This window comes from Aspergillus foveolatus (genome assembly GCF_047715535.1).
Source record: "Aspergillus foveolatus strain CBS 279.81 unplaced genomic scaffold BDW70scaffold_26, whole genome shotgun sequence".
NCBI classification, from domain to species: domain Eukaryota; kingdom Fungi; phylum Ascomycota; class Eurotiomycetes; order Eurotiales; family Aspergillaceae; genus Aspergillus; species Aspergillus foveolatus.
Genome location: NW_027396090.1, coordinates 89059 through 115840, shown reverse-complemented (window position 1 = coordinate 115840; position 26782 = coordinate 89059). Strand labels below are relative to the sequence as shown.

Genomic DNA, 26782 nt, shown 5'->3' with positions numbered 1-26782 from the left:
GTCGCGACAGCTGCATCCCGGGATTCACTGTCTTGGGCCCATGTCTGGGCTGTCCGCCAGCTGAACTGTCCGCTTTATCTCTGAGTGTGCGTGGAAGACCAACAATTTGGACACTGGCAGTTCTGCGGGCAGCTCTTTGTGTCTTCTCCAGACTCCGCATCCCCACGAAGAGCCGTCATCGGGGGTGGGGACAGCGTCCAGTCCACACCCCACAGAAGGGACCTCTCGCGTGATTCCAATTCAATGCATAAAGTGACCTGGAGTACTGATATCTCATCGTTAAAATATCACTATATCAACTTATCTGAAATAGACAAAAAAATTCGTACTCTCGTATAACGCCCCGCTAGTGCCTTGGGTCACCTGGATACTACTATGCCGAGCCGCCTTGACACATCTTGGCTTCCCAGCCAAGATCAACCCAAAGCTTCGCCTGACGCTGGATAACGCAGCCTCAAGACCCTCTATACGTCGAACTTCATGGTGGCATGGAAGTACAATAAATTCACGCTTATATCTTTGTTATGGGATTCAACTTTGGGCTTTGTCGCGCAACCTTCCTCAAGTTCAGAGTCTTTTCTCGGTCGCCATTGACGTTCGATCGAATTCCGACATCGGTGGGACTTGGATAAGCTCGGACCTGCCTCATCCGGCCTAGCCCCATTCGGGGTTACATCGTCTTATCTTCAGACTCTAAGTAGACTCCATGTGGAAGAAGTGAAAGTAATTATGTATTTATGCACGCTCTAGCATCGGTACAGCCATCTATATCCAGATCCAACAATATATACAGACAACCCTAACCGATTAACCACTGCTCAGACAAGTCTATATACCGCGATTGCAGCAAGACGGAAATGAGCTATACGGCAGTGCAGCAAAGAAAACATTATTAGTAAGAACGCTCCCGATAAACTCCATATAGAAGCTGAAAGTGCTGTTAGAAGAGATGCAAGGCGTCATGGTCATGGCTTTTTCTTCATATGGCTTCCTGATTCAGGCGTGCTGGGCGTCTCATCCCCTTCAACTATCTTCCAGAACCGGTGGAGGGAGAACCCGCTGCGGAAGAAATAAATGCTGACGAGCCAACCAGCAAGGATGTTGACGAGGTGATGTGAGATGTAGGCATAGGATACTCCGTATACCGCCGAATAAACCGCAATGCAGAATAGGAGGACGGAGGTGACGTGTTTGAATCTGCATGGATCAGCAGATGTATTGACCAGACGTGGAAAAGAGACGTACCGTGTGGTGACCCTGGGAATCATAGAGCCGGTGGTCATGGTTTCCACCAAAATGATAAATGGCATGATGGACAGCACGTTGTGATGCGACGAAAATGGCATGAACCAGTGCACAACAAGGTTATGTGCCCAGACCAGGAGAACGAGTATATTAATCGGAAGGACCCAGAGCATTAAAATGAATACCGAGTATGCATAGTTTGCAAAATTATAGTGGGCAGTCGACCTCTGCTGCTGTCAGTACAATCCACCGGGGAGACTCGACTACGTACAGTCTCTTTGGCATGCCACTGTGCCCTCACACAAGTCGCCAGTTGCACGATGCAAGCCACCAAGTACGCGAACTGGTAGGGAATTGCGGTTGATACAAGGACCAAGAGAACACCCATCTTAATCATACGTCTTCTCGGGGACGGCGCAGGAAAGACAGGAAGATATCTAGCCAGTTAATAGGGCTCAAAAATCATGGCGGGGCCACTCACCCCTTTTCATCACGCCTGATATACCCGGACTTGCTGTTCCAAAGGCCATAGACGACGGAAAGTATCTGTAGGACAATGAGAGCGACGTAGTTGAGCAAGACACAAACTCCAACACAGATGAGGCCGAAAAGAGGAACTAGGAACCAGAAAAATGCGTCCTGGGAACCTAGAAGGAGATCATTCTTCGTAAAATCGATAGGCGTCTCGGTTGAATTCGTTGCCCAGTGGAAAGGATCGTCACCGGTCGGAAGCTTGGTTGACGTGGCAAGAGAAGATGCCAGAAGCGACATTGCTAACAATAGGGCTGGCATAGACGAACGCAAGGCGCTATCCAAACCTTCGGCAAAGGTAATGAAAAATCCAGTCTCGTCGTAGACTTGAAACTGCTTTCTCAGGGTCAAGGAAACCACGAGTAGGGGAAACGCAGCAAATACAGTCCTGTACCTCATCACCAGTTCTCCTAGACTGCTGACGATGTCGACCGTTAAAGTAATGTCGACAGTGGAATCGCAGGTCGGATCAGTCCATAGCTGAAATGATACTCCGTTTTGGCTTGTTTGACGAAGAGGAGGAGGCATATACGGCGCCAATCCATGCAGATTCACATTCACCTTGTCAACATTGACGAAGAACTTGGACTCGTGCGGGTCTGCGATCGACTGGCGCAAGAGGGGCGCAAAGAGTTCTTGCGGGTCTCTGGCTTGGCGATGACGGACGACACGGAGTTTGTAGTCCAACAAACTCGAGTATAGAGCCGGGATTCTCACCTCAGTCAGCATTGGCCTGTTTGCTGGCAGACGTACTTTCAGTCCAGCACTCAGAAGCCCACCCAAGCCTATCCGGGCTTTGATTAGAGCATCTGAGCTGTCAGAAAATTCTGCAATGGCCCAACCCTTCATAGGCACACGGGCTTTATCAACAACTGCCACAAACTGGTGCTCTGCAAGGTCTTCGAGGTCGTACTGGAGATATGAGAAAGGTCTGACACGGTCATACGCGTTCTTCGAGGTGCGAGTCGATGCAGGAAGGTGGATTTCGTCGACAGCGGCGTTCTTGCACGCAAGGCGCGTTGAGCCACTGCTATCGGACGAATCCATGTTCAACGCAAAGATAGATGAAGCTTTCCCATTGTGTAGAGGGAAAACGCTGCAGAAGAGGACCTCCAAGCTTCCTTGTTCTCCAGTTCTATCCAAACGCTGATCCGTGAGGAGGGTGAACTTCTTGCCAGAGACTCCTTGAGGAGGGACTGGCAAAAGGTGCACGTTAGGTCCCGTACGGTGACCAAGCTCGCGAAGCACAAGCCGCTGACCTTGCGCAAGGATCGTGTTGGTGTGATCTTCAAGTGTAACCAGGGTGCTCGGCTCTGCAAGCTAGTTAGCAACTTAACACTAAAACTTGAATGAGAGAAATCACCATTTCGCGTGAGCATCCTCTCCGACACCGACTCTAACCCTGTCAAATACCATTTCTTGAAGATCCGCATCCGCTCCGCCCTTGGTTTGGTTTGACTAGCCCGCCGCACATCCACAACATCGAATAAAGATTTGATGATGGCCTTGCGGAATTGGTCGCACCATGTAATAGAAAGGTGATCTACTCCGATCCATACATCAGGCATCGTCGAGGTAAAGACCGTAAAGCCGTGAGTCTCCGGGACAAGAGACGAAATACTAGCGTAATCGGACGGGACAACAGTATCCCGAGAACCACCGGCAATGGAGATAAGCGTCACATGCCACAAAGGGTTATTGTTTGCCCATGTCTGGGAGTACGCCTCGCGCCAGTAATCATTGATCTGCTTGTAAGTGTGGACAATGTCCGAATCGAACGAAACCGGGGCTTTGGCGTGAGGTGCGGACATTGTGATGATGGTGTTTACTGAGTTCTCCTGATAGTTCGCCATAGTCAACGCGGTACGTGCAACAATTCCTCCCATCGAGTGTCCAATAAGTATCACGGAGCTGGGATCTGGAAGATCGGCATCTCTTCGCGTTCGCCGAGGGTCATGGTATAACGACAGTATGTATGCCACCGCTTCATTCACGTATTCGGCTTGATCCAGCAAGGTTTGTCCATGAAAAGCTGCCATATCCTCATTGAAGTCGATCATGAAGAAATCCAGGCTTCGGGTTCCGGCCCTTAATCGCTCCTGGTCGTGCTGGACCACTTGCGCGTAATGTCTCGAGGCTTCAGCGGCTAACGATCGAACCTGACGGTAGCTTCCTGCATTGCCGGGTAAAAACAGGACGGGGGCGCCGTTCAACTAATAGGAAGCCAAAGTTAGCTTGAAAACAAATGGCCAAGCATGAGCGGCTTACTCCCAAATTCTCATGGTTGTACGGATCCACACCCTCCTCCCTGTACAGAAAGAGGTTATATTTACTCGCAAACCGCGTATGCTCCGTATCAAACCCCACCATGCGCAGAAAGGTTGGGCTCATAACGGGCACCCCGCAACCATCGCTTCCCGTCTGAAGAGCGGAGAATGAACGGACAATGGAGAAGAGGAAAACGCAGGCGAGGATTGTAGTGAGAGCCGTCAAAATAGAACATGACCAAGGACTGCGAAGGCGGGCAAGTCGCGACCGGTGAGGTGAGTCGGGCGACGCCTCGATAGCAAGACGCTGCGGAGTTAGCATGACGGCTGGGTATCGAGGAGGATCGTGCGATGCCCAGGTCGTAGTGGCCGAAGAGAGCGTCCTCCACGTACTAGAATTTCTCGAGCGCGGCGTTGATTTGCCGTTGGTGTCTCGGCGAAGATCGATACTGGTCCCGGTTCTAGCTATCTCGGGGAGTGGCTTCTCTGGAGGTTCACAGCCATGACTGGGTTCACTGCTTCGCGATGCCAAGGAGTCTTCGGCGTCATCCGCGTCAGGCGAGGAGCCAGACGAGCGTCTGTGCATTTGAAGAGGCAGAACCTATACTCATCCAGGACGCAGGGGACGATTGGGCAGATTAGTGATTGCAGACCGATTCCGCTGTGGTTGGTTCCTGACGAAAACGGCAAGGGGTACAGGAGGTCGACTCAGGAATGCGCTTGCGCACAGAATCTGGGGCGACTCCCAGCACCTGGTCAGTCTCGGGGAACGATTGGACAGCGAGCTTGACGGCCGAACTCCAAGTTTCGTGTTCTCTAGTCGTTGACAGGGGAAAACTGGAGGCAGCTGGAGCCCCTAGGCGTCTTCCAGACGAGGTAACGAGCGACGGGCCGACCGGAGATGTGCGCGATGCAAAGCACACAACAATAGGCGAGAAGGAAGAATCAGGTGAGAGAATCGGAAACGCAGCAACGCAACGAGCGAGCGTGGAGGAGAAATCGAGATAGGGAGCGCGGAGGAGCGCGAAGCCGGATTTGTCGGCGAAGTCGTCGTAATTCGGCCAAAATCTCGAGCGAGTATCATCCAATGTCTCTGGTTGCGTTGGTCTTGGCGGCCTGCTATCTAAACTTTCTACCAAATACTGTGTAGACAGCTACGTAGAAAGTACAGCACAAAGAAATGCCTATATCCTTTGAAGAAACTGCTTTATTCTTAAAGGAGGAGTTGATTGGCCGGTTGCCTTAATATGGCACTACATCGTATAGGTATATGTATTCTCATGCTGCACCTAATCATCCCAACACCATATTTAACAACAGGGCTGGCAGCCGTCAAGTGCCAATGACTAATCACTCATTGCCCACACACTTCCAAGCTCAGCAGGTTGATTAAAATGTGAAGCCTTGATACTCTGTACCTGTTTAAAACAGTACGAGAAGCCTAGAAAACCGATCATTTACCTCAAATCTGCATGTAAAGTTCATACTCAAAATAATCCAGCGCATCGTCGATAGCCAGATGAGGTCGGCCCAATGACTTCAGGGTCATATACTCTGAATGCAGCCCATTCGGCATCCCTTCACAACCTGGGGACCTCTACTATATGAGCCCCGGTTTTCATTTTGATACTGCTTACAGCCTTTGAACACAAGCCCGCCCCGCATTCTGCCCTATCAACTGGCGTTAATATTACTCCAGTTTGCCCGTTCCTTCTCTCCTTTTCAACAATATCGCCTAGGCTGCATTCTCATAACACAGCAAACCCTACCCCTGACTCCGAACTCGTCATCATCGGAGATCCCTATCCCTCGAGCTCTCCCCAGTACTCCGTCCGTTACAGGACCTTCCACGACATTCGAAATGCGGGTTTAGCTGCAACCATTAGGACAGATCTATTTGTTATTATTCCTTCAAGCGTCGGTCTTGCTGTTTTCGTCGCTCTTAGGATATCACAGAGTTGAATCTCTCCCGTTTATTCAATACAGATGCAAAGCCATAGTTGGTTAGTTCACTAAGATCTAAGATGACTTATAACTCCTTGACAAACACTGTCATAGTCCTTGTGATGCCACCCAAGGTTCACGAAGTTGCACCAGGCTCACACAATAGGGCTCACTCAGGGAGGTTATTGAGATGTGCGCGATTACCTTCTTAACTTAGAATGAACGCATTCATTCTTATAGTATGTAGGAGCAGGTGAGCAGTATCCTGCAGCCTCCTTTTATGTCTGGAAGACAAATGGTTAGAAGACACTCAGCTAACATTAGCAGCTTTTTAATGTTTATGGCCCCGTACGTGGGTTCCTGGAAGGAGCCGAACTAGGCCTTGCCCCAAACACCGATAACCTACATTCTATGTTTGCGGAGTCCAGATGGTCAGATAGTTAGCCGAGATTGGCTGCCGGGAAAGATCTGTGGCTTCACCGAAGGCAGCCCAATGTATGTTCATCTCTTCAATCGGTCGAAACGCGCAAGCGATTCTGTTGCAGGGGGATACAGATGTACGAGGGAACGGTGGCTGGTACTGGGAACGAACGGTTTCGCACAACTATTGTCATTTCACCGCCAAGGACGACTTACTAGGATCCATTTAAGCCGTAGCGAGCCCTCTGGTGTATTTGGTGTGTACCCAGGGCATATACTGTAGGCACTGGGCAACTTTCTTTGACGGAACTTCGTCAGATCGCGAACGGGTGGATAAAGAGCCCTAGTTTCGTACAGGAACGAGGGATACGGAATGATTGACACATCTGTATAAGGTACAATTTATCCACGACACACATTGGAGCCGGTCTTCCCATATAATTCTCGTGCTCAGTCAGAATTCGGTAAGTCCCCCGTTTAGTCCAAGCTGAAACGAGCATTGCTGCAACAGCATCTGTTTGAAGCCTCAGGCACTAAAGTCTAGTGCAATATAGTATGGGCAGTAGCAGTGGCATTTGGCGGTACGTCCAGCGCTGGCCAGACTCCAGATACCAAGACAGGCTTCGTTTAATCGCGGAATTTGCTTGCAATGAGAGCAGGAGTTGATTGTGAACATGGTTAGACAGGTCGTGGTCAGGTTAGCCTCATGCCCGCACCTTATAGACGTACCGTACATCGTACACACAGCGACAAATTGCACTGCAGATTTTTGGCACACTTATTCCCCAGCGCGCGCTGCAAGTCATATGCAGGACCAATAAGAATGCAATGATATGCAAACTGAGCAGATCCGTTGAGAGGCATGAATTTGCTATTAATGAATTCCCTCTAAAACGAGGTTTGCGAGGTGATGAACGGGCATACTTGGACTCTTGATTGAGTCGGCCTGAAACTACTTCTCTTCCTCTCAGATCGCGCCATCATCGACACAAACTCCCAGTGACAGGAAGATGAGAGCTGAACATCATTAGCTCAGCCACACGAAATCTGTCTCGTGAATGGATGATGGACTCTGTGCTAGTTCTTAGCGGAGACTTGACTGCGCCTCTCCTTATGTCCCTCCCGCCGCCCCGCTGAGCCGTTGATTGTGGTTACCCCTCGGCCGCGCTTTATAAATCCCTCGCTCCTTCCGTTGCTCACTTTGGATTTGAAACGGCTCCCTTTCTCTCTTAACAAGCGCTTCTCTTAGCAAGCGCCTGGTGTTCATCTCATAAACACATCACTTTCTCCGACAATCCTGCGCGTGTACCTCGTCAGCTATGTCGTATAACCACAACCAGTACGGCGGCCCACCCGACCAAGGGTACTACGGAGGAGCCGGATACGGAGGCCATGGCAACTATCCTCAACAGCAATATGGTGGACAACCACAGCAACAAGGCTATTATCCGCCTCAGGCAAGTCTCACCTACCCATCTCCATCCGCCGCGACACCCGCGCACTTGGCTTTCCAATCGAGCTACAATGGGCTAATCTGTTTAATGGTATAGCAACAGCAGCCGTATGGTCAGCCACCGCACGATCCGGCATACTCGGCCGGTCCTCCCCCGTATCAACAGGGCCACCAATACCCTCAACAGCCTCCACAAGGTGCATACGGGCAACCACCTTACGGCCAACAACATCCTGCACATTATGGACAAGACCCCAATGCGAACCATGGCCATGAGCGCGGCCACTCCCCGTACCCTCCCCAACAACAGCAACAATATCACAAGCCCCATGGTGGCGAGAATTCTTCCTATTACGGTGGGCACCATGCAGAATACCCAGCTCCACAGCAGGGAAATGCGCAAGTGCCGGTTGGTGCTGAAGGGGAAAGAGGATTGGGATCGACTTTGCTCGGCGGCGCGGCTGGTAGCTTTCTAGGGCACAAGATGGTAAGAACAGTTTATCTATGCTTTGAGGTACCAGCTAATCATAGTACAGGGCGGGGGCGCTCTAGGGACCGTAGGAGGTGCCATGGCAGGCGCGGTAGGAATGAATATCGCTTCCAAGATGTAGGCCCAGCTTGCCTCTATTTATGCGCAACATATACTGATATAGTGGTCAGGCACAAGAAGCACAAGAAGAAGAAGAAGTATGGCCGCAAGCGCTCAGGCAGCTCCAGTTCGTCGAGCTCGTCGAGTTCCAGCTCTAGCAGCTCTTAAGCGAGTATATCTTTGGAAGGCAGGTCCTTTTTTATTACAGTTCGGCCGGAATGCGCGATTACTTTTACATTCATGCTGCTTTTAGTCGCGACGTTGTTGGTAGCGACTCTAATTTGTGTCCCTGACGTGCTGTTATCCTTAAATTTCAATGACCTTGGAAGCGCCAGAGAGTATTATGAGTGTCTGTACAGTAGTTCGTGCTAAGCAGCAGCGTATCTGCATGAGATCAAGTGGCCAACTGCCACTCAACAGAGTGACTCGCCACGATACTCACTATTCAGGGTAAGCTCCCCCACGTCTCAGGAAGCCAGGAAGCGGCTAAAACGCCGAATGTTAGAAAGTCGTGAATGATGGCAAGTGGCGACACATTCGGGACCTCTTCCACGGTCGGATACCTGGGCTTCGCCATAGGACACAGTGGATGGGGCGAAAAGTACATGTATGAATCGGATTGTACATCAGGCGGGATAATGGGGCCGTCATCAAACACTGGGCGATTATTAAAGCTTTTTTCTTTACTTATCGAGACTGGGAGTTCTTAGATTATAGGTTGGATTTTAGTTACTTCGTTCATACGTAAATGGTGGCGAGTGCGAACTGAACTCGGATTACCTACGGGGCAGGTAGGTAAAATAGTATGGCCAGATGCCTTTACGTCTAGGTGTACGAGTGGTTCCTATAACACTAACTTAGAAGCACTCTAGGAAAGGCCATCGCTCAGAAGACAGGACAAAGAAGCTCTACGAAACGTCAAGGGCCCATAGAATATTCCCCATGAGGAGCCTTAACGAAGAACATCAGCGACGGTAGATGGTCGGGACTGTAGCGCCCAGGTTGCAGTAGCATGTGGTAGGGAGTCAGTCCAAGGGACAGTTCCGGCTTAGGCTGGGGACCAAACAAAGTATTCAAAGCATTTTCTGAGCCGGCAGACTAAAGATAATAACTCCTGAAGATTTTTTTGGTTGGTTTGTCGAAGATTAGGTCATTTATTCCTGGCTGACACTCTGGGCGCTCAATTTTCCTTGCACTTTGCCCTAGCTAGTCTGGACTTTTGATTCCAGGGGTTGTTCTAGGATGGGCTGGCTTCATTTAAGTCCCGACTGGCTTGGGATGGATTCATAGGTGACTGCGATAGGAGAAACAAATGAATGAAGGAATTGTAATAATGCATTTTAATGAAAGGATAAAGTTTGAGTGGAGATAATATTGGATATACTTTTCCTTTTCTTTTGCGATGATCTGTGCCACAGACTCCATCCGGCTGTGTTGCGGGGGATAAGGAGGAAGATCTGGAGAACAATCGATAAGGGTTATGAAGGGGCATTCCTGGAGGAACACTTCTCCAGCCGCAAAACTCTACGCCGAGCAGACTAGATCTTGACCTAGACTTGGTTCTCGTCAATAGAATGTCATGATTATTTAAACAGAATGATGCGGTGAGCACTTGGACAAATGGCGGTGTTGCGTCTGTCGTCCAACTCAGCCCATCGTTTCAGGTGCCAGGGATCCTCGCATACTGAGTCCAAATGCGTTTACAAATTTTCTAGTCTTCAGGCTTATTTCAGGGAGATTGTGAACTTCGCCTTGTCTGCAAGGCTTCACTTCCCCTGAACCTTAGCCAGCCAATAAGTCCAGGGAGAGAATTTAGCGCCGACCGAGCAATATCCGACGTGCTCGGTACATCTGATCCTTGGCTGAAAGACATTCCAGGAGGCCTGCCTCGTGAAAGAAATCTAGTATTGATTGATGCTGACAGCACGACGTGGAATAGGAGAAGAGCCCATCGCTGCACGGCTATCAGGGACCCAAATTTAGCCCCAGAAGTCGACAAATTAGATACCGTTCTTTTGGCGGACAAAAAAAAAAATAAACCAAGTTATATGGATTTAGCTGCGCCACCCACGTCCAGAAGCGATCTCTAAGGTGGCGACAGGACTAGAACGGCGATGCTTCGATGTACTTCGGGGTAGGTACTTACTTAGAATAGCGTCAGAAATAGAGTCTACAGAAAGTCAAAACGCTCAACGCAAGGCATACATGCTCTTGCCGCGAAGGTGCTGTCATGGACTTATCATTGCGCAGGAGCTTTTGCGAGAGTTCGGAGAATACGGCTCAACGATAAATTGCTTCTTCAAGCATCATGATGCTGCGCCGGTTACAGAGCCGAATGGGAATACTTATGAATGGAGAACCGAGTACAGAGTAGAATGTGTTACGGATGATACGCACTAAGGGTCTGAGGCATTGGGAGAGCAATCAAGATTATGGGTCAGCCTGAGAGCGATAAGGAAAGAAAAAAAAAAAAAAAAGGCGGCCTGAGGCAAAGGCGCCTAGAATAGGCTAGCGCGAGACAATTAGACTTTTTTTTTTTACAGAAACAGTTTTTTTTATTTTTATTTATTTAATCGGAGCCAGATTTTTCGGGCGGCAAAAAAATCGCTGGGAGAAAAAGTCTGCAGCCCACCCACACAAATTTGAGATAAATAAGTGTCACCCCTCCTTTCTCGCTCCATCTCTCTCCCTCCTCCTTCCTCCATATTCCTTATCTCTGCGATAGAGGTCTGGTCCTCTCTTTTTGCTCTTCTTATTTCCTTGTCTCCTTGTCCTTTAGACAAAAAGGGATCATAGATTATTTGGTCGGTGTGCGTCTGTCTCTTCGGCGCGCTTCTCTTACCGTCACCTTCAAGATACCCCTCATAGAACGCTTTTGCTCGTTCTCGGTTCTTTGAATCCTTTTTTAAAAAAACTCTCTGTTTCTTTTATCAAAATTTCGCCTTTAACGAGTTCAACAACGTCCAAAATGCCTGCCGTTGATATTGCTTCCGTCCCCGCTGTCTCCAGCAAGGAGACTGCCGAATCCGTCGCTCTGCTCGAGACCGCTCTCAAGAACCTCAACCTCGCTTCTTCCGAGGATGAGGCGAACGCTGCTACTACTAGCCTCACACAGATGCTGTCCGGGCCTATTCCCGAGCAAGTTCTGCCCCTCAAGTAAGTTCTACTGAGCTCAGTCACAGGCGTCTCACTTTAGAGTGATTTTTGGCCTTTTCAACAAGTATATTGTTGGCTAACCATTATTGTTCCAACAGGGCGGTCGAGAGTTTGACAAAGCAGCTCAGCAACAAGAAGGACATCAATGCTCTTCTCCGTGCCTCTCAGGCGGTTCTCGCCATCGCTTCTCACCCTACTATCGCCCCTGGTGTTGAGCCTCACCTCCTTACTCTGCTCGGACCCCTCCTCACTGTTTCCGGTCTGAAGGTCTCCCCGAAGACCCCCAACCCTGCCAAGGCTGTGGCCCACGATGCCGCTGTTGCCATCGTCAGGAACATCAACGGCAACGCTGTCAAGGCCGTTCTCCCTACCCTGATCAACTCTATCGACGATTCACTTGCGACCGCCGATGAGAAGCTTACCGCTCTTGATTGTATCGAAGAGCTTGTCAAGTCCTCACCCGTTCAGATGGCCTTCCGTGTTCCGGACTTGATCCCTGCCCTGTCAGCGAACATCTGGGATACTCGTGACCCCGTCAAGGACCGCATTCAAGGAACCCCTTACAAGCCGTACCAGCCTGCGAAGGGCAAGAAGCCCGAGCAGAAGGAACAGCCCGAAAGGACTGGTACCTTGGAGATTGTTTGCGGTCTCATCAGCAACAAGGATATCGAAAAGTTCATTCCCGCCCTCGTCAAGTGTATCGCTTTCCCTGACAGAGTTCCCGAGACCATTCACTTGCTCGGAGCTACCACTTTCGTCTCCGAAGTCACCGGACCAACTCTTGCTATTATGACTCCCTTGCTCGAGCGTGGTCTTAAGGCCGAGCAGCCAACGCCCATCAAGCGTAAGGCTGCCGTCATTGTGGACAATATGTGCAAGCTTGTCGAGGATCCTCAGATTGTCGCTCCGTTCTTGCCTCTGCTGTTGCCCCAGATTCTGAAGCTCTCTGGAGAATCCCCAGACCCCAAGGAGAATGGTCTGGCTGATCCTGAGGCCCGAGGCAAGTGTAAGCAGGCTTTGGACACCCTCACTCGTGTCGGTAACGTTGTCGATGGCAAGATCCCTGAGATCTCTACTGCTGGCGACATCAGCACCGTCAGTGCTATTTTGAAAGACATTCTTGCTTCCAAGTTCAAGTCCCAGGCTGAGAAGGCTGAGGCTGTCATCAACTACGTCGCTGCTATTGCCGGTCAACTTGTCGACGAGAAGATTGCTGAGTCAGCTGACTGGACCCGCAACGTTCTTCCCTACATTGCTGCTATTGTTGGTGAGGCTGATGCCCCGGCTATCGCTGAGACCCTTCGCAAGCGCGCCTCTCCCGATGCTGCTGCGGCCGATGCTGTTGAGTCTGATGAGGAGGAGGGTGAAGATCTTTGCAACTGCACCTTCTCTCTTGCATACGGTGCCAAGATTTTGCTCAACCAGACTAGCCTTCGCTTGAAGCGTGGCCAGCGTTACGGTCTGCTTGGTCCCAACGGTTCTGGAAAGACCACTCTCATGCGTGCGATCAACAACGAGCAGCTCGAGGGTTTCCCAAAGAAGGATGAAGTCAAGACTGTCTACGTCGAGCACGATCTTGACTCTGCCGACACCGAACAGACTGTCATTGGATGGACCATGAAGAAGCTCCGTGAGGTTGGTTTGGACCCTGTCCAGAGCGAGGTCGAGTCCAAGCTCGAGGAGTTCGGTTTCCTCCGTGAGCAGTTCGAGGGTCCTATCACCGCCCTGTCTGGTGGTTGGAAGATGAAGCTGGCTCTTTGCCGTGCCGTTTTCGAGGACCCCGATATCCTCCTCCTTGACGAACCCACTAACCACTTGGACGTCAAGAACGTTGCCTGGTTGGAGAACTACCTCCGCAACTCCCCTTGCACTTCCATCATTGTCTCCCACGACAGCAAGTTCTTGGACAACGTCCTGCAGCACGTTATCCACTACGAGCGCTTCAAGCTCAAGCGTTACCGTGGTACTCTGAGTGAGTTCGTCAAGCGTGTTCCCTCTGCTCGCTCCTACTACGAGCTTGGTGCCTCCGACTTGGAGTTCAAGTTCCCCGAGCCCGGTTTCCTCGAGGGTGTCAAGACCAAGGCCAAGGCCATCATTCGTGTCAGCAACATGTACTTCCGTTACCCTGGTGTGGACAGAGACCAGCTCCAGGACATCACCTTCCAAGTCTCCTTGGGATCCCGTATCGCCGTCATTGGTCCCAACGGTGCTGGTAAATCCACCCTTGTTGATGTCTTGACCGGTGAGAAGATTGCCACCCGTGGTGAAGTCTACCACCACGAGAACATCCGTATTGCCTACATTAAGCAGCACGCTTTCGCTCACATTGATAACCACCTCGACAAGACCCCATCTGAGTACATTCAGTGGCGTTTCCAGACTGGTGAGGATCGTGAGACGATGGATCGTGCCAACAAGCAGGTCACCGAGGAAGATGAGAAGGCTGAATTGAAGATCTACAAGATCGACGGTACTCCTCGTCGTGTCGTTGGTGTCCACGCCCGTCGCAAGTTCAAGAACACCTACGAGTACGAGTGTTCCTTCTTGCTTGGTGAGAACCTTGGCATGAAGAGCGAGAAGTGGACGCCCATGGGCACCACTGACAACGCCTGGATTCCCCGTAACGAGATCATGGAGTCTCACTCCAAGAAGGTTGCCGAGATTGACGCCCAGGAGGCTCTCAAGAGCGGTAACATTCGTCCCCTCATCCGCAAGGAGATTGAAGAGCACTGCGCCCAGTTCGGTCTCGATGCCGAACTTGTTTCCCACTCTCAGATGCGTGGTCTCTCCGGTGGTCAGCGTGTTAAGGTTGTCCTGGCTGCTTGCTCTTGGCAGCGCCCTCACGTCATCGTTCTCGACGAACCCACCAACTACCTCGACCGCGACTCACTTGGCGCCCTTTCCAAGGCTCTGAAGGCTTTCGAGGGTGGTGTCATTATCATCACTCACTCTGCCGAGTTCACTCAGAACCTTACTGAGGAAGTCTGGGCTGTCTTGGACGGAAAGATGACTCCTTCAGGCCACAACTGGGTCACCGGCCAGGGAAGCGGTCCCCGTTTGGAGGAGAAGGAGGGTCCTGATGAGATTGTCGATGCTATGGGTAACAAGATCAAGGTTGAGAAGAAGGTCAAGTTGAGCTCTGGTGACAAGCGAAAACAGAGGAAGGAGCGTCTGGCGAGGAAGAAGCGTGGTGAGGATGTTGATGATGAGGAGGACTTTTGAACAATAAAACGCCAGGGATAAAAGTGTGTCATGGCTTAATCTTGCTTGTTTAGCTCATTCACTGTTATAGAGGTTACGATCCTATGAATTTCATATCTCTTCAGTTCATTTCAGTTCACTTCAAGTAATCTTTCACATATAAACTGGAGTCTTCCCAATAATGACTAAATTTAGAGAGAAAATACTACGAAATGTATTCGATGATCAAGCTACGCGGGACATGAAGCTTATAAATATATACATATTCGTCGTAGTCAGGGTCCTCATATCCCTGTTAACTTAGTACAGCAATTGCAGGGCTCTACACACTAATACAGACCCCGTATATTCCCAGCGTTGTCCTTTGTAAGCCTATCACGTTACAGCACTCCACTTCGTAGGTCAGAACTATTCCACATGAGCGTGTCAGTGCGTAGAGCTCTGCATATAATATATCCAAGATCAATAAGAATATTAGGAGAAAGCCTAACTTGTACCAAGTACTACGTAAATCTTGTGCGTTGACGATAACAATGGCTATTCTCTTGCTAGATTATGGCTACTTACTCGAGCGTCAAAGAATAGGGCGATCTCAAGGCGGGGAGTGCCATCATGATTAGCATGCACAGCGGCTCCGCTTTCAACAAGCATTTTCATTCTTTGATGGTCTCCTCGAGCAGCAATGTGAAGCGGGTGGCCTGCGTCAGGGTTCCCACCTCGTCCAGGAGATCCCTGACGTTCTCATTATGGCCATAGTGAGCAGCTTCCGCCAGCGGATAGCCTTTCAGTGTAATCGTCGTTCTTGAGCAGAACCTTGACATTCCAACATCGCCTGACAAGCGGCCGTTCGTTTTCTCAAGATTAGTCCCAGCTTTCAGTGAAAGGTCAACGTTCTCGACAACACTGGATATGACCGCTGCTGGCAATGGATCACCTTGTGAACATCGGCTCCGTTCAGCAGTAAGACCCGGATGATGCCAGGGAGCCAACCAGCCAAACAAGCCACGCAGAGGGCGCTATTGCTGTTCTCTGACCAACAAAGAGAATTAGTGTCAGCCACAAACAGTGTATCGTTGTCACGGGCTGAAGATCGTTCAAGAACAAGCTTGTTGGAGTGTGTCTTTATACGCGTAGCCATTGTAAGAGCCAGCTGCAGAGTGCTTCAGAATAGCATTAACAATAATGCCATGGCCGCCGTGGGCACTGTCCGCAAAATAGAGTCGAGAAGCTTTTGACCATCTCTATCTCCAGCTCCTTTTCGAGGAATAATAGAATGACGACAAAGTGACCTTCCATAGCTGCAGCTGTACCTAACCTTTTTCAACCTCCGCTTTAGGATCAGCTCCGTGATCTAAGAGGCGGACGACATCCAAGTGCTCTCCGTATGATGTAGATATCGGGCGAAATCGAGCCCCGTGACTGCGTCCTTAAGCAAGATCTGTATCATAACAAGTTGGTCATCAAGCAAGCAGCCCAGACCGCGGTCTCTGTATGGCTGGGCAAATGGAAGAGCGCTGGCCTCTGAGGATATACTCATTGAGCCTTTCCCTCTATACCAGAATGTTGATCTTTCCATGCCCCGGGCTCTATCAGCAACTGCACAATATTTGCGTGGCCTTTGAGAGCGGCAACGAGCAAAGGCGTGCTGTACAGCTGGCTCATGGCATTCGCGTCCACCTCTTCTTTTAAGAGCACCTTAGACGTTTCATACTCGCAAGGCTATGAGCTTCACAAGGCAGAGCCATTGTTCCTTGACTATTCGCAGGATTTATGGTAGGTTTCAGACATTGTCGATCCAATCCTGGTGAGACGTTTGGTCCTGATCGACCCTGGCCATTACGTGTCATCTATATCCAAGAACCAGATATTTGATACACCTTTGGCTCAAGTGGTTACTGCCTCGGTCAAGGTTGAGCAGACCTGGGGCCTGCCAGGGCCCTCTCTCACTAAACCCCCCACTATCTGGCGAAGAAAGTGTATGAACTCTTCCGATGACAGCCAAGTGATCATATATATTCTGGTTTTTGTCGATACCAACTGCAACTCCCAGGGAAGCGTCAGATCTAGTTAATTGGTCTACAAAAAGAGCCAAGTGGTAGGCAAATCTTATTACCATGTATCCAAGGATCAACGTACGGTGATAATGATCTGGAAGAGTTTCTCTTCGACAGTGTCAAGAGTCTTGTACCCATTTGAATAACATAACGATACGCAACGCACCGCGAAAACGAGCCCGGCTTCAGTGCCAGAGCGAAGAGGGCGGTCTCGTGCTGAGACGTTCCTGTCTTTCCTAGAACAAGATATTAAGGAGCACGACGCATTTTGGCGTCCGCCCTATGCTAGGGCTAAACTACCCAATGATCACAGCATTATTCCCAGTGCTCTTCGACATGATGAAAGGTGCTCTAAGTTCCCAGCGCCACCTAACCTGGGCAGAAACCAGCAAGCGTCTCTCGTGCTTCTTGCCCTGAAAGAACAAAGCCATGGCCTCCTAATTGCCATGGCCGAAACGCTCGAGGAGCAGAAATCAGTTACATCATTCATATCTACAAGATGATGAGGCGATGAGGTGAAAATGATCCCTCTCGAGCCCGCTGCGGCCGTTGGTCTTCGGTAGGACTTTCCTCAATAGCATTATTGAGCTGTCTAGAGCACTCAACTACCACTAAAATCGAAGGGCTTAGGGGTACGGAACAGACAAAATCTACCAGCTCCAAAGAAAAAAAAAGAAATAAAGAAAAGAAGGAGAGGGGACCGAGTTCCTTTATCCAACGTTTTCACTATCTTCAATCATTCGTTATAGTAGAACTTTGTAGGCTGTGACTGGAGTAGCAATAGCATGTTACGAGAACACTTACTCAGGCTCCCTCAGACATGCGAACTATGGTATTTGGGCCATGTGGCTGACGGCCGTAGACCGTTCCCTTCTAGCTCATTTAATTCTTCGACAGCTGCAAATCGTCCGTGACATAGAAACAATTAGCCCTGAGCTTTATTACTAACTCTTGGTGTAAGAGGTCGAAGATGTCGGCAGCTATGATAAAGACTGAGAGAACTGCAGTTGAATGAATCATGAATTTACCCAGGTCTAGATATATCCGACTGGTAGGCCGTTGAAAGCATGGTATGTATACAAATCAAATCAAATCAAGCTCATTAACAATGTCAATCAAAACTCCCACAGTGATTCCTGAACCCGTCAAAGTTAGGCATTCTTAACCTTCTCTGTCAACTCAGGCACCTTCTCAAACAAATCCCCGACGAGTCCAACATCGGCAACCTGGAAGATCGGCGCATCCGCATCCTTGTTGATCGCCGCAATGACCTTACTATCCTTCATACCGGCCAAGTGCTGAATCGCCCCACTGATTCCCACACTCAGGTACAGCTGCGGCGCAACATTCTTTCCTGTCTGTCCAACCTGCAGACTGTTATCCGCGAACCCAGAGTCCACGGCCGCACGGGAAGCACCAATTGCGGCACCGAGGGAATCAGCAAGAGGGATCATGATGCGGTCGAATTCCTCCTTTGACTTGAGGCCACGGCCGCCAGAGACAACGCGGGAGGCTGTTGCTAGGTCGGGGCGTTCGGACTTCGAGAGCTCTTCGGAGACCCATTCGGTTTGGGCGGGGGCGTTGGGGTCCGTTCCGTCTATTATGGAGGCGCTGCCGCCAGTGGCTTCGGCATCTTGGAAGGCGGTGCCGCGCACTGTGATGACTTTGATGGGGTCGGTCGACTGCACGGTTAGAATTGCGTTACCCGCATAGATGGGGCGGACGAATGCTATAACACTTTGTTAACTCTCACAACCGACGGTAGAAGTGGTTGGGTAACATACTATCTTCACTCTCGATGGCGGTAATATCCGAGACTTGCTGGACGTCCAGGAGTGCAGCAATGCGCGGGAGCAGACTCTTGCCGAAGGCAGAGTGGCCAGCGATGATATGTGTGTATTCGCCCTTCTTGATATTTTCGACGAGGAGCGGGGCGTAGTTCTCCGGGAGACCCTGTGCACAAAGTAAGCATCTACCTTCTGTCCATACTGAGTCAGAAAGTTTATACCTTCTCATACGCCTCATTCTCAACCGCAACAACCTTCTCCACACCCTTGTACTTGGCCGCCTCAGCCGCCGAGGAAGCCTTCACACCAGCACCTGCCACAAACGCCGTAACGGGCCCGCCCAGTTTCAGGGCCGCGGCGATGGCCGACACAGACGAGCTCTGGAGCTTGCCATCGCGCTGTTCGAGGACCGCGAGGGTGGAGAGGAGGCGGGCGAGCGCAGACTGGTTGAAGACGAAGGACCGGGAAGGGGCGAATTGGGCGCGCGCGGCGCGGAGCACAGAGGTTCGGGCTGCAAAGACCATTTCGAATAGTCTGCTTGCTTTTTGGCGGGCTGTGTGCAAGCAAGAACGAGTATGCCGTCTGGTTGGTGAGGGGAGGAGAGTTGCAACAGTGATGAAAGTTTGGAGGTCCGGTAGCGGGACGGTGGCTATCGTCGGAGCGCCAAGTGCCCGCAGATCGGCGGATGGCCTCGGTTATTAGGCGGATCTTCCAAGGGCGACTCGGCTTACTCTCTATACACGAATCACATTAGGATTTTAGATACCGAGGATCTTACATCTAGACGTGTCTGCGGAATACTACCAATGATGTTCCAACGATACTCTATAAATGCATTTTCCGAAACCAGTCACCATAGGATTATAGTAAGAACAATGCAAGCGAAACCTCAAGTGAACTCCGTGATTGTAGAACCTATGAAAGGGACTTTTTCTTCTTTTTCGCGGGGCCAGTAGATACTTTCAGAGCCGCCGCCTCGCCGTCTTTCAACGCTTGAGCTTTCTGCTTCTCGAGCTTCTCCTTGCGCGCCGCCAGCGATGAGGCCTCCTCCTCATCGTCGGCTGTCTTCTGCTTCCGAGACTTCTTGTTGCTCCCTTCTAAGAGCTTCTGCTCGCCCTCACCCTCAATCTGCTTCCGCTTCTTGTTCTTGCCATCGGCCTCTCCATCTTCAACGGTCTCCACGACATCGGTCTCCTCCACCCACAGCTCGCTCGCCAACCAGATCGGCAGAGCCATGGTGTTGGCACCCTTGATGTGAAGCGCCTTGATATTCCGCCATCCCTTTGTAACAAACTTGTCCGTCAACCCCTTCACCACTGCCTCAATGTTCTCAGACAGCTGCTCAGGCGTGAAGTTCGAAGACCCAACCCGGACAGCCGCGGTGGTAGCCGGAGCGAGATGTACGGGCGCAGAGTTCAGGGCCTTCTCGATCTCCTTCGCGACAATTGCCGCGCTCGCAAACAAACTGACCTTATTCTCATCGTCCTTCTGGTTCTGCTGCTGCTTCGGATCCTTCTTCACCCTCTTCCCATCCACCTTCTCAATCTGCGCAAGCTTCACGGGGATTGGCCGCTTGCTAGATTTGTAAAACACTTTGCCCAGCGTATTCACCAGACGCATGACAATCCGATCATCGGCTAGAAAGACATCATGCTCGGAGAGTAGTTGCCTCCGGCTCTCAAAGCTCTTGTATCGGTCCTTCAACTTCGAGTAACCAATTACCTTCTCGATGCGCGACGAGAGATGTTCGGGGAATGACGGGTCGGAGACAATGTTCTTCACAGAGCGCTGAGGGTCCGCGGTGATTAGGCAGATGCTGAGTGCCGGTGACGCATTCAGCGAATGTGGAATACTGATTTTGCCAGGCTTCAATCTGTTCTTGTCGACAACGTGCTTCTTCGTTGTGAGCACGAGCCAGACGGCTTCGTTGTGCATAGGCGTATCTTCGGCGTCGGAGTCATTGTCGCCAATCAGAGTCTTCTTGGCCGCAGTCGCTTCCCGCTCGCTCTGTTTCGATTTGATGTGTTTCAGAAGCGCAGTTGAAGCTCTCGAGACCTAGAGGGTAAGGGTTAGGCACTGTATGAACGTTTTTCTGGCAGATTATGGCGTGTACCTGGCTCTTCTCAAGTTGATAGGGAGTCCTATGTTCCACCTTTGTGGTGAGCGCTGTAGATGACCCCATTTTGACTTTTCTGGGGCGCTGTTCTAATTCAGACAATTTCGACCGGCCTGAAAATCCGCGATATCGACCGATAAAAAAAAGTCGGATCTCAGAAAGCGGTGAGATTTCTGCCGGTCATTGATTAGTCACTATTATGGTCATGTGATTTTCCTACCCGTATTATCGGAGTCTGCATTGCAGACTACGAGTATCATCTATTGAGCATCTATTGTTTGGGCCAGTGGAAGAATTGTTGCGGCGCTCTATTCCTGACTGCTTGACTATTGGTTAAAGTTCATGCACTAATCTTCCGTACTTGGTCAAGTTGTATCCGGTGACCAATATATATCGACGTATCCAGGATTGCTACTTTGTTTCGAAGAATGGGAGGGCGTGCGACTATTGTCTAGACCATTAAATATGCGACTCAAGCTACCGCCGACAAATAAAGGACAGATCCAAACAGCTGTGCGTAGAGCCAGGCCTTGGTTCGTCATGGATCAGCGGGGACCATAATGCTGAAATTAATTTTATCTGCGCCGCTTTATACTTGAATGGGCCTAGCAGGGGAGCCTGGTCGATATCTTGGTTATTCAATGCTTTGTGACCTATCTGCCCCAGAGGCAAGCTGTAGATAGGGAGCATGCGGGATATACGGACTCGGGAGAGATTCCGGCAATGCAATGACACGATCACTGATAGTAGTATCGATCTATCCGGTGAGAATCAATAGTTCAATATAACGCTGTGCAGCATACGTAAGCACCCGGCACACCTTCATGTGTATCTGGACGCGCGCGAGGCAGTATGCATATGGAGGGGTCAATTCAAGCCAAAGAGCCTATGTCGTACCGTACTATGTAGACAATCGAATGAGCCGAATGTTATATAGAAACTCCGCAAACTAGCGAAGTAATCTCCGGAGTCCCGGCAGTCTTATGGGACCAACGATGACAACACGAGACACGGCGCATGGACCGAGCCCATTGCCACGATAATTTCAAGTCCAAATCCCACTCGTACTGGCAAGGGAGGGGCTTCGGAAGCTTGTTCGAATGCTGAAATACGCTCGCGGAAATGATGGACGATGCTGCGGACTGAGTGGATAGTGATCTTCGTGGCCGACGGCCTCGAGTCTTTTACTAAATTGTTCTTCATCTAATATTTGTAGTCTGGAGCCAAACAAGTGCCTCTACGGAGATCCAAATCGTCGAGTTCATCAATACTGCCTGAGATGCTTGCGGCAAGCTGTGCTACTTGCACCTGTGGTACGGAGAGTCGTACAGAAAGACATGTAACTAGCTTGTCGTTGTCAACCTGGATATATCATATCAGTGTCCTTATGTTAGTTTAGTCCTTATCATTTTTGCAAGGACCGTGCCCCTCCAGATCGCTGACGCCTTGATTTTGGTTGACATTGAAAGTCTGCATGGGATTATTAGGCGATGCATGCTGCCCACTGTTCCTGGTGCATGAGTCTGACTAAGCTTGGCTTAGATCATCCTGCATACTTAGGACTACTCTTTTTCTATTCGTCCTTGATTTGAGTTGCGAGCAAACATGCTGATTGCAAATCGTTGAGTCGTCGGAAACCACGGCTTGCACGTCTGTTGCACGATTAAGGATCCAATTTTTGTAATAAAGAATGTGTCTGCTGCCTGTGTTGTTCTGACCAGAATTCAGAATCGAATTTAAGAATGGCTAAGTACGGGGTAGACATCGTGCAGATACAATACCGACCTTGCAGAGAGGCAGAGGCTCGGCTTTTATACCCTGCAACGTTGTAGCAGAACCGGCTGTTATGGCCCGCATAACCTGCATTGAACCGGGGCTCCTCGCAGGCTGATTTGTTTCAGGAAACGCTGGGGTCAAGGGCGAAATGCCAGATCTCAACCGAGTTCGCTGACTCGTTGCCCGTTCGTGAAGAAACATCCATGATCCGCTGTACCTGCGGAGCAGATTCTGGGGCTCGTTTCCGAGTGCCGCCAAACCCGATACTATCGTCATCTGTGTGCGCAGGGACCAAGCCATGTTTCAGCTTGAAAGATGTTCCACAGATCTTATTCTTGCAGCATCTCAAACCAGATTGTATTGATCGCAACCGTGTGGCTGATGTCATGCACACAGTCGGGTTTAATATAACTATCCAGACGGGGACGGGGGATCCGAAGTTGGGGGAGTATCAAAAAGGCCAACCAGATCCAATATGATTGGCTTGCCCCTTAAGCAAAAGGACGAGGATGTCAATTCTCCACAGCAGAGCCTCGAAATCAGGCCCTGATTGGCTGTACCTGTGCATGTGCTAATTTCGGCACTGCCAAGCTCAGGAACAGACGGCAGAGTCCATCAGTTGCCAGTTAGGGACAGATGGGGGCTCGCGATAGTTGGCGAGAACGTGGTCTTGGTAACGATGGCCCAAAGTCCAGACGTGGTCCCAGGGCACCGTGAAGCTGATCTGTTGGACTCGAGAAAAAATTTGCAGATAATATGCCTAATTCGAGCGCCAAATGTTGCTAATCGCATCCTTTGGGATCTCCCGAACGGCGAACATGGAAAAACAAACAAACTACAGTGGGTGGCCACGTCGCCCCCCCACTTGCGACTGCAAATAATCAACGATGTACGCCTGATTCCATGGGTAGTGCTGCTGAAGATAATCTGGGTTGCTGCCTACCATGGTAAGCCGCCAGTGTTCCTGGCTCAACCACGGACAGACGCGTTGTTGACTAAACCGCGGCAGGCACTGTCAGGGGCAGCCAAGATGGCGCTCTCCTCCATTCTCCGTCGTAGTATCGAGTACTCCGTAAGGGAAATATGATTGACATGACAGGCCTTAAGACCAAGACCATGTCTCGATTCTCGCAGTGGAACCCCTGAATTAACTGGCCAGGGTTAGCGCGGGCGTGCTGATTGTCATTCGCCGTCTGCCGGGGCCGCACGCAACGCCGCTCTGAGCCTACCGACTGACTCTTTCCCCCTGGCGCCTCTGGGCTCTGGCCAATTCAGTCCCTCCTCGCTCCATTAAGGTTCGCTCTCCTTTCCCTAAAATCTCCCTTCCTCCTTCTTCCTCTTTAGCCTCCCTCTCCCTCTCTTCAGAGCGTTTCTCTCCAAAACCCCCCGGCTGTCGTCCGTCATCGAGTTTTCCCATCCGACCAGAGAGACTTGTTTCTCTGCGCACATTCTTTTGGAAACCTCCTTTCTTTTCTGAATACCGCTCCTTCGCATATCGGCTTCCTATCCGCATTCTTTCGCCCCGTCGAATCTCGGTCCCTTCCGCCTGTCATTTCAATTCGTGTACAGCACTATATTCGGAACGAACGCGCGACCGGGTTGCCGTCAATCGATGTACGTCAATCATTTCCAGACTTCCAGTACTATATCCTCGTGCATTTCTGTCCATCGAGTTGCTGGTTCTAGCGGCTGCGGACACCCGACTCCACACCCACTTGTGTTTTCTCCCCTGGACCATCGCAAGCACATCGCCCTGCGGATGATATTGGCATTGTCAGAAGAGAAGGTGGATTACTGACTGCTTTTAGCGAATTGATTAGATATATCCTCATTTCCGCGATCTATACAAGATGAAGTACTCTTTCGCCCTCACCCTGGCCACCGCTGGGTCCATGGCTGCTGCCGCCCAGCACCAACACGGTCACCACCACCAGCACAGCAAGCGTGAAGTTGTCACCGTTGATGGTCCCACTGTCGTCGAATACATGCTTGATAACCAGATCATCAGCGCTGAGAAAGTGTGCGAGGGTATCACCGACGGCACCTTGGCCTGGGCTAACGGCCAGCCTCCTTCCGATCCTTGCCAGGCTTCCTCGACCACCAGCACTGAAGCCTACACACCTACTGCTGCCGCGGCGAAGTTCATTGAGACTGAGGCCTCTTCCTCTTCTGCGACCTCCACATCCACTACCGTGAGCGTCCCCTCGAGCAGCACCTCTCAGCCGGCCGCCAGCTCCTCCAGTGCTTCCACTGCCACTGGGTTGGATGCTCCCTTCCCCGATGGTGAGCTTGACTGCAGCACTTTCCCCTCGGACTACGGTGCCGTGCCTCTCGACTACCTTGGTCTTGACGGCTGGTCTGGTATCCAGTATGTGACTGTGGTTGGCGAGATCATTAGCGACATCATCACCGCCGTCACTGGTGACAGCTGCACTAGCGGGGCCATGTGCTCGTACGCTTGCCCGCCTGGTTACCAGAAGTCTCAGTGGCCCTCCACCCAGGGCTCTACTGGCCAGTCCGTTGGTGGCCTTCAGTGCAAGCTCGGCAAGCTGTACCTGACCAACCCTGACCTTTCCGACAAGCTTTGCATTAAGGGTGTTGGCGGTGTTAAGGCCAAGAACACCCTGAGCGACCACGTTGCTGTGTGCCGTACTGACTATCCTGGTGAGTGTTACCTGTCGGCAAATACGGGTTGTGCTTATGACTAACCATAAACAGGAACCGAATCTGAGACTATTCCCATCAGCCTTAACAGCGGCGAGACCAAGGAAGTGACTTGCCCTGACGGTGCCACCTATTACAAGTGGGAGGGCAAGACCACTTCTGCTCAGTACTATGTCAACCCTGCCGGTACCTCGCAGGAGGAGGGTTGCCAATGGGGTGATGGCAGCAAGCCCGTCGGCAACTGGGCCCCGATCAACCTTGGTGTTGGCGAGAACAACGGCAAATGGCTTTCTATCTTCCAGAACTCTCCCACCACCACCGAGAAGCTCGACTTTAACATCAAGATCCAGGGTGACAACCTTAGTGGTTCCTGCAAATACGAGGATGGCTCCTTCATCTCTGACACTGGCTCCAACGACTCTGGCTGCACGGTAAGCTTTCCTGATCTGATTCGTCCACTGAAACTGTAGACTAAATTTTCTTATAGGTGGAAGTTCTGTCCGGTGACGCTACCTTCGTCTTCTACTAAACTAGTTGAAGGCGCGTTCTCTTTATCGGTGCGCTCAGTGTTGGATGACCTTATACGTTCAGGCAAACCTGCAAATAGAATACCTTTCATGCCTGTTCGCTATTGATTATGTCCGCCTTCATCTTGCATTCTTGTATCTTAGTATATTGTCCCATATGACTTGAAACCGTTATTGGTCATTTTCTCTCCCATTCTCTCTCCGCGAGGTTGGGGGCGTATGTGCTTAATTATTTCCTGCTGTCAAGTAACATTAACTTCCTCTTTTCATGTATACCCTTGTCATCGTCTTTGATATAGGAGGTTACCTGGATCTTCTACTTCGTAAGCCGTCCATATGTTGTTCATTGCTTGTTGACAATTCGCTGCAGTAGGTCGTTCGTATAAGAGGGTAAACCTCTAACTTTACGAGGTTTGCTACATCAGGTTACAGGAGACCTCGAACGTTCAGGTTGATGGCTTCAAGATTTCGAAGCCTTAGAAGTGGGTCTACCATGAGCCTTGAAATGACAACATACGGAATGTTAAGTACTGCGTAGTATAGAATGAATGCAATGGCTGGCATTGGGGGCTAGTGCCTGTCTTTGCCGAGGACTGCATCGGAGGATTTATGGTCATTTATTGGCGAGCAGCCTCATTCTCGCCCCGGCGTCGGGTTTTTAAATTGGCTGGGTTTGACCGGTAACTTACCTCAGTCACAGCGCGTCGCGTCGGTAAAACTATACAGCCCGTGACAATCACAGCCGGCACTACTGTACTGTCGACAAGGCATAGCCCAACAGAAACCCGGCGTACTTGATTGTACATAACAGAATTAATGGTATTCCCACAATTTCCTAGTCTAGGCTCGGCTTGCAAGAATAGAGATCAGAAACGAATTTTTTTTAAAATGCAAAGGGATAATATGAAGCCAATCACAAACCCATTTTATTTATGCAGCGGCACATGGCGCTAGCTATGCACGGACCATGCTCGAGAAACGCGCGCACGTGATTTGGCGCGAGTCACGGGATTTCGAACCAGAAAACGCGAGATCTGACTCGACGCGCTTGT

General features: G+C 50.6%; 6 protein-coding genes across 6 annotated transcripts; 3 read left to right on the top strand and 3 right to left on the bottom strand.

The window, feature by feature from the left end:
* Positions 1 to 719: 719 nt before the first annotated feature.
* Positions 720 to 5077, bottom strand: BDW70DRAFT_136794 (GPI inositol-deacylase). The gene is made up of 6 exons (XM_073736929.1): positions 4045 to 5077; positions 3140 to 3989; positions 1727 to 3089; positions 1517 to 1682; positions 1246 to 1472; positions 720 to 1197 (listed from the first exon to the last, which is right to left on the bottom strand). The coding sequence occupies exons 1-6, from the start codon at positions 4627 to 4629 to the stop codon at positions 966 to 968; spliced, it is 3423 nt and encodes a 1140-aa protein (XP_073595652.1). The 5' UTR covers positions 4630 to 5077; the 3' UTR covers positions 720 to 965.
* A 2722-nt stretch (positions 5078 to 7799) lies between these two features.
* Positions 7800 to 8617, top strand: BDW70DRAFT_160270 (putative glutamine-serine rich protein MS8; the record flags this gene model as incomplete). The annotated part of the gene is made up of 4 exons (XM_073740813.1): positions 7800 to 7868; positions 7958 to 8347; positions 8397 to 8467; positions 8521 to 8617. The coding sequence occupies 4 exons, from the start codon at positions 7800 to 7802 to the stop codon at positions 8615 to 8617; spliced, it is 627 nt and encodes a 208-aa protein (XP_073595651.1).
* A 2455-nt stretch (positions 8618 to 11072) lies between these two features.
* On the top strand, positions 11073 to 14935 carry BDW70DRAFT_136791 (putative translation elongation factor eEF-3). The gene is made up of 2 exons (XM_073736928.1): positions 11073 to 11605; positions 11704 to 14935. The coding sequence occupies exons 1-2, from the start codon at positions 11418 to 11420 to the stop codon at positions 14825 to 14827; spliced, it is 3312 nt and encodes a 1103-aa protein (XP_073595650.1). The 5' UTR covers positions 11073 to 11417; the 3' UTR covers positions 14828 to 14935.
* A 3076-nt stretch (positions 14936 to 18011) lies between these two features.
* Positions 18012 to 20829, bottom strand: BDW70DRAFT_150520 (ribosomal protein L1p/L10e family-domain-containing protein; the record flags this gene model as incomplete). The annotated part of the gene is made up of 6 exons (XM_073739169.1): positions 18012 to 18589; positions 18645 to 18813; positions 18869 to 19158; position 19379; positions 19608 to 20702; positions 20761 to 20829. The coding sequence occupies 6 exons, from the start codon at positions 20827 to 20829 to the stop codon at positions 18012 to 18014; spliced, it is 2202 nt and encodes a 733-aa protein (XP_073595649.1).
* A 2830-nt stretch (positions 20830 to 23659) lies between these two features.
* sun1 (SUN family protein UTH1) lies at positions 23660 to 26178 on the top strand. Its single transcript, XM_073736927.1, has 3 exons — positions 23660 to 25203; positions 25258 to 25634; positions 25691 to 26178. Exons 1-3 carry the CDS (start codon positions 24390 to 24392, stop codon positions 25730 to 25732), a joined length of 1233 nt encoding a protein of 410 aa, XP_073595648.1. The 5' UTR covers positions 23660 to 24389; the 3' UTR covers positions 25733 to 26178.
* A 128-nt stretch (positions 26179 to 26306) lies between these two features.
* Positions 26307 to 26559, bottom strand: BDW70DRAFT_136785 (uncharacterized protein). The gene has a single exon (XM_073736926.1). It carries the CDS (start codon positions 26534 to 26536, stop codon positions 26348 to 26350), a length of 189 nt encoding a protein of 62 aa, XP_073595647.1. The 5' UTR covers positions 26537 to 26559; the 3' UTR covers positions 26307 to 26347.
* Positions 26560 to 26782: the final 223 nt, after the last annotated feature.

Excerpts from the sequence above, each read along its gene's own strand:
- BDW70DRAFT_136794 (XM_073736929.1), bottom strand. The coding sequence starts at position 4,629 with ATGCACAGACGCTCGTCTGGCTCCTCGCCTGACGCGGATGACGCCGAA. Across the intron at positions 3,090-3,139 it reads GAGGATGCTCACGCGAAATG|AGCCGAGCACCCTGGTTACA; the intron begins GTGATTTCTCTC and ends ACTAGCTTGCAG. Across the intron at positions 1,473-1,516 it reads AGTGGCATGCCAAAGAGACT|AGGTCGACTGCCCACTATAA; the intron begins GTACGTAGTCGA and ends TGACAGCAGCAG.
- BDW70DRAFT_136791 (XM_073736928.1), top strand. The coding sequence starts at position 11,418 with ATGCCTGCCGTTGATATTGCTTCCGTCCCCGCTGTCTCCAGCAAGGAG. Across the intron at positions 11,606-11,703 it reads GAGCAAGTTCTGCCCCTCAA|GGCGGTCGAGAGTTTGACAA; the intron begins GTAAGTTCTACT and ends TTGTTCCAACAG.
- sun1 (XM_073736927.1), top strand. The coding sequence starts at position 24,390 with ATGAAGTACTCTTTCGCCCTCACCCTGGCCACCGCTGGGTCCATGGCT. Across the intron at positions 25,204-25,257 it reads GTGCCGTACTGACTATCCTG|GAACCGAATCTGAGACTATT; the intron begins GTGAGTGTTACC and ends AACCATAAACAG. Across the intron at positions 25,635-25,690 it reads CCAACGACTCTGGCTGCACG|GTGGAAGTTCTGTCCGGTGA; the intron begins GTAAGCTTTCCT and ends ATTTTCTTATAG.
- BDW70DRAFT_136785 (XM_073736926.1), bottom strand. The coding sequence starts at position 26,536 with ATGTACAATCAAGTACGCCGGGTTTCTGTTGGGCTATGCCTTGTCGAC.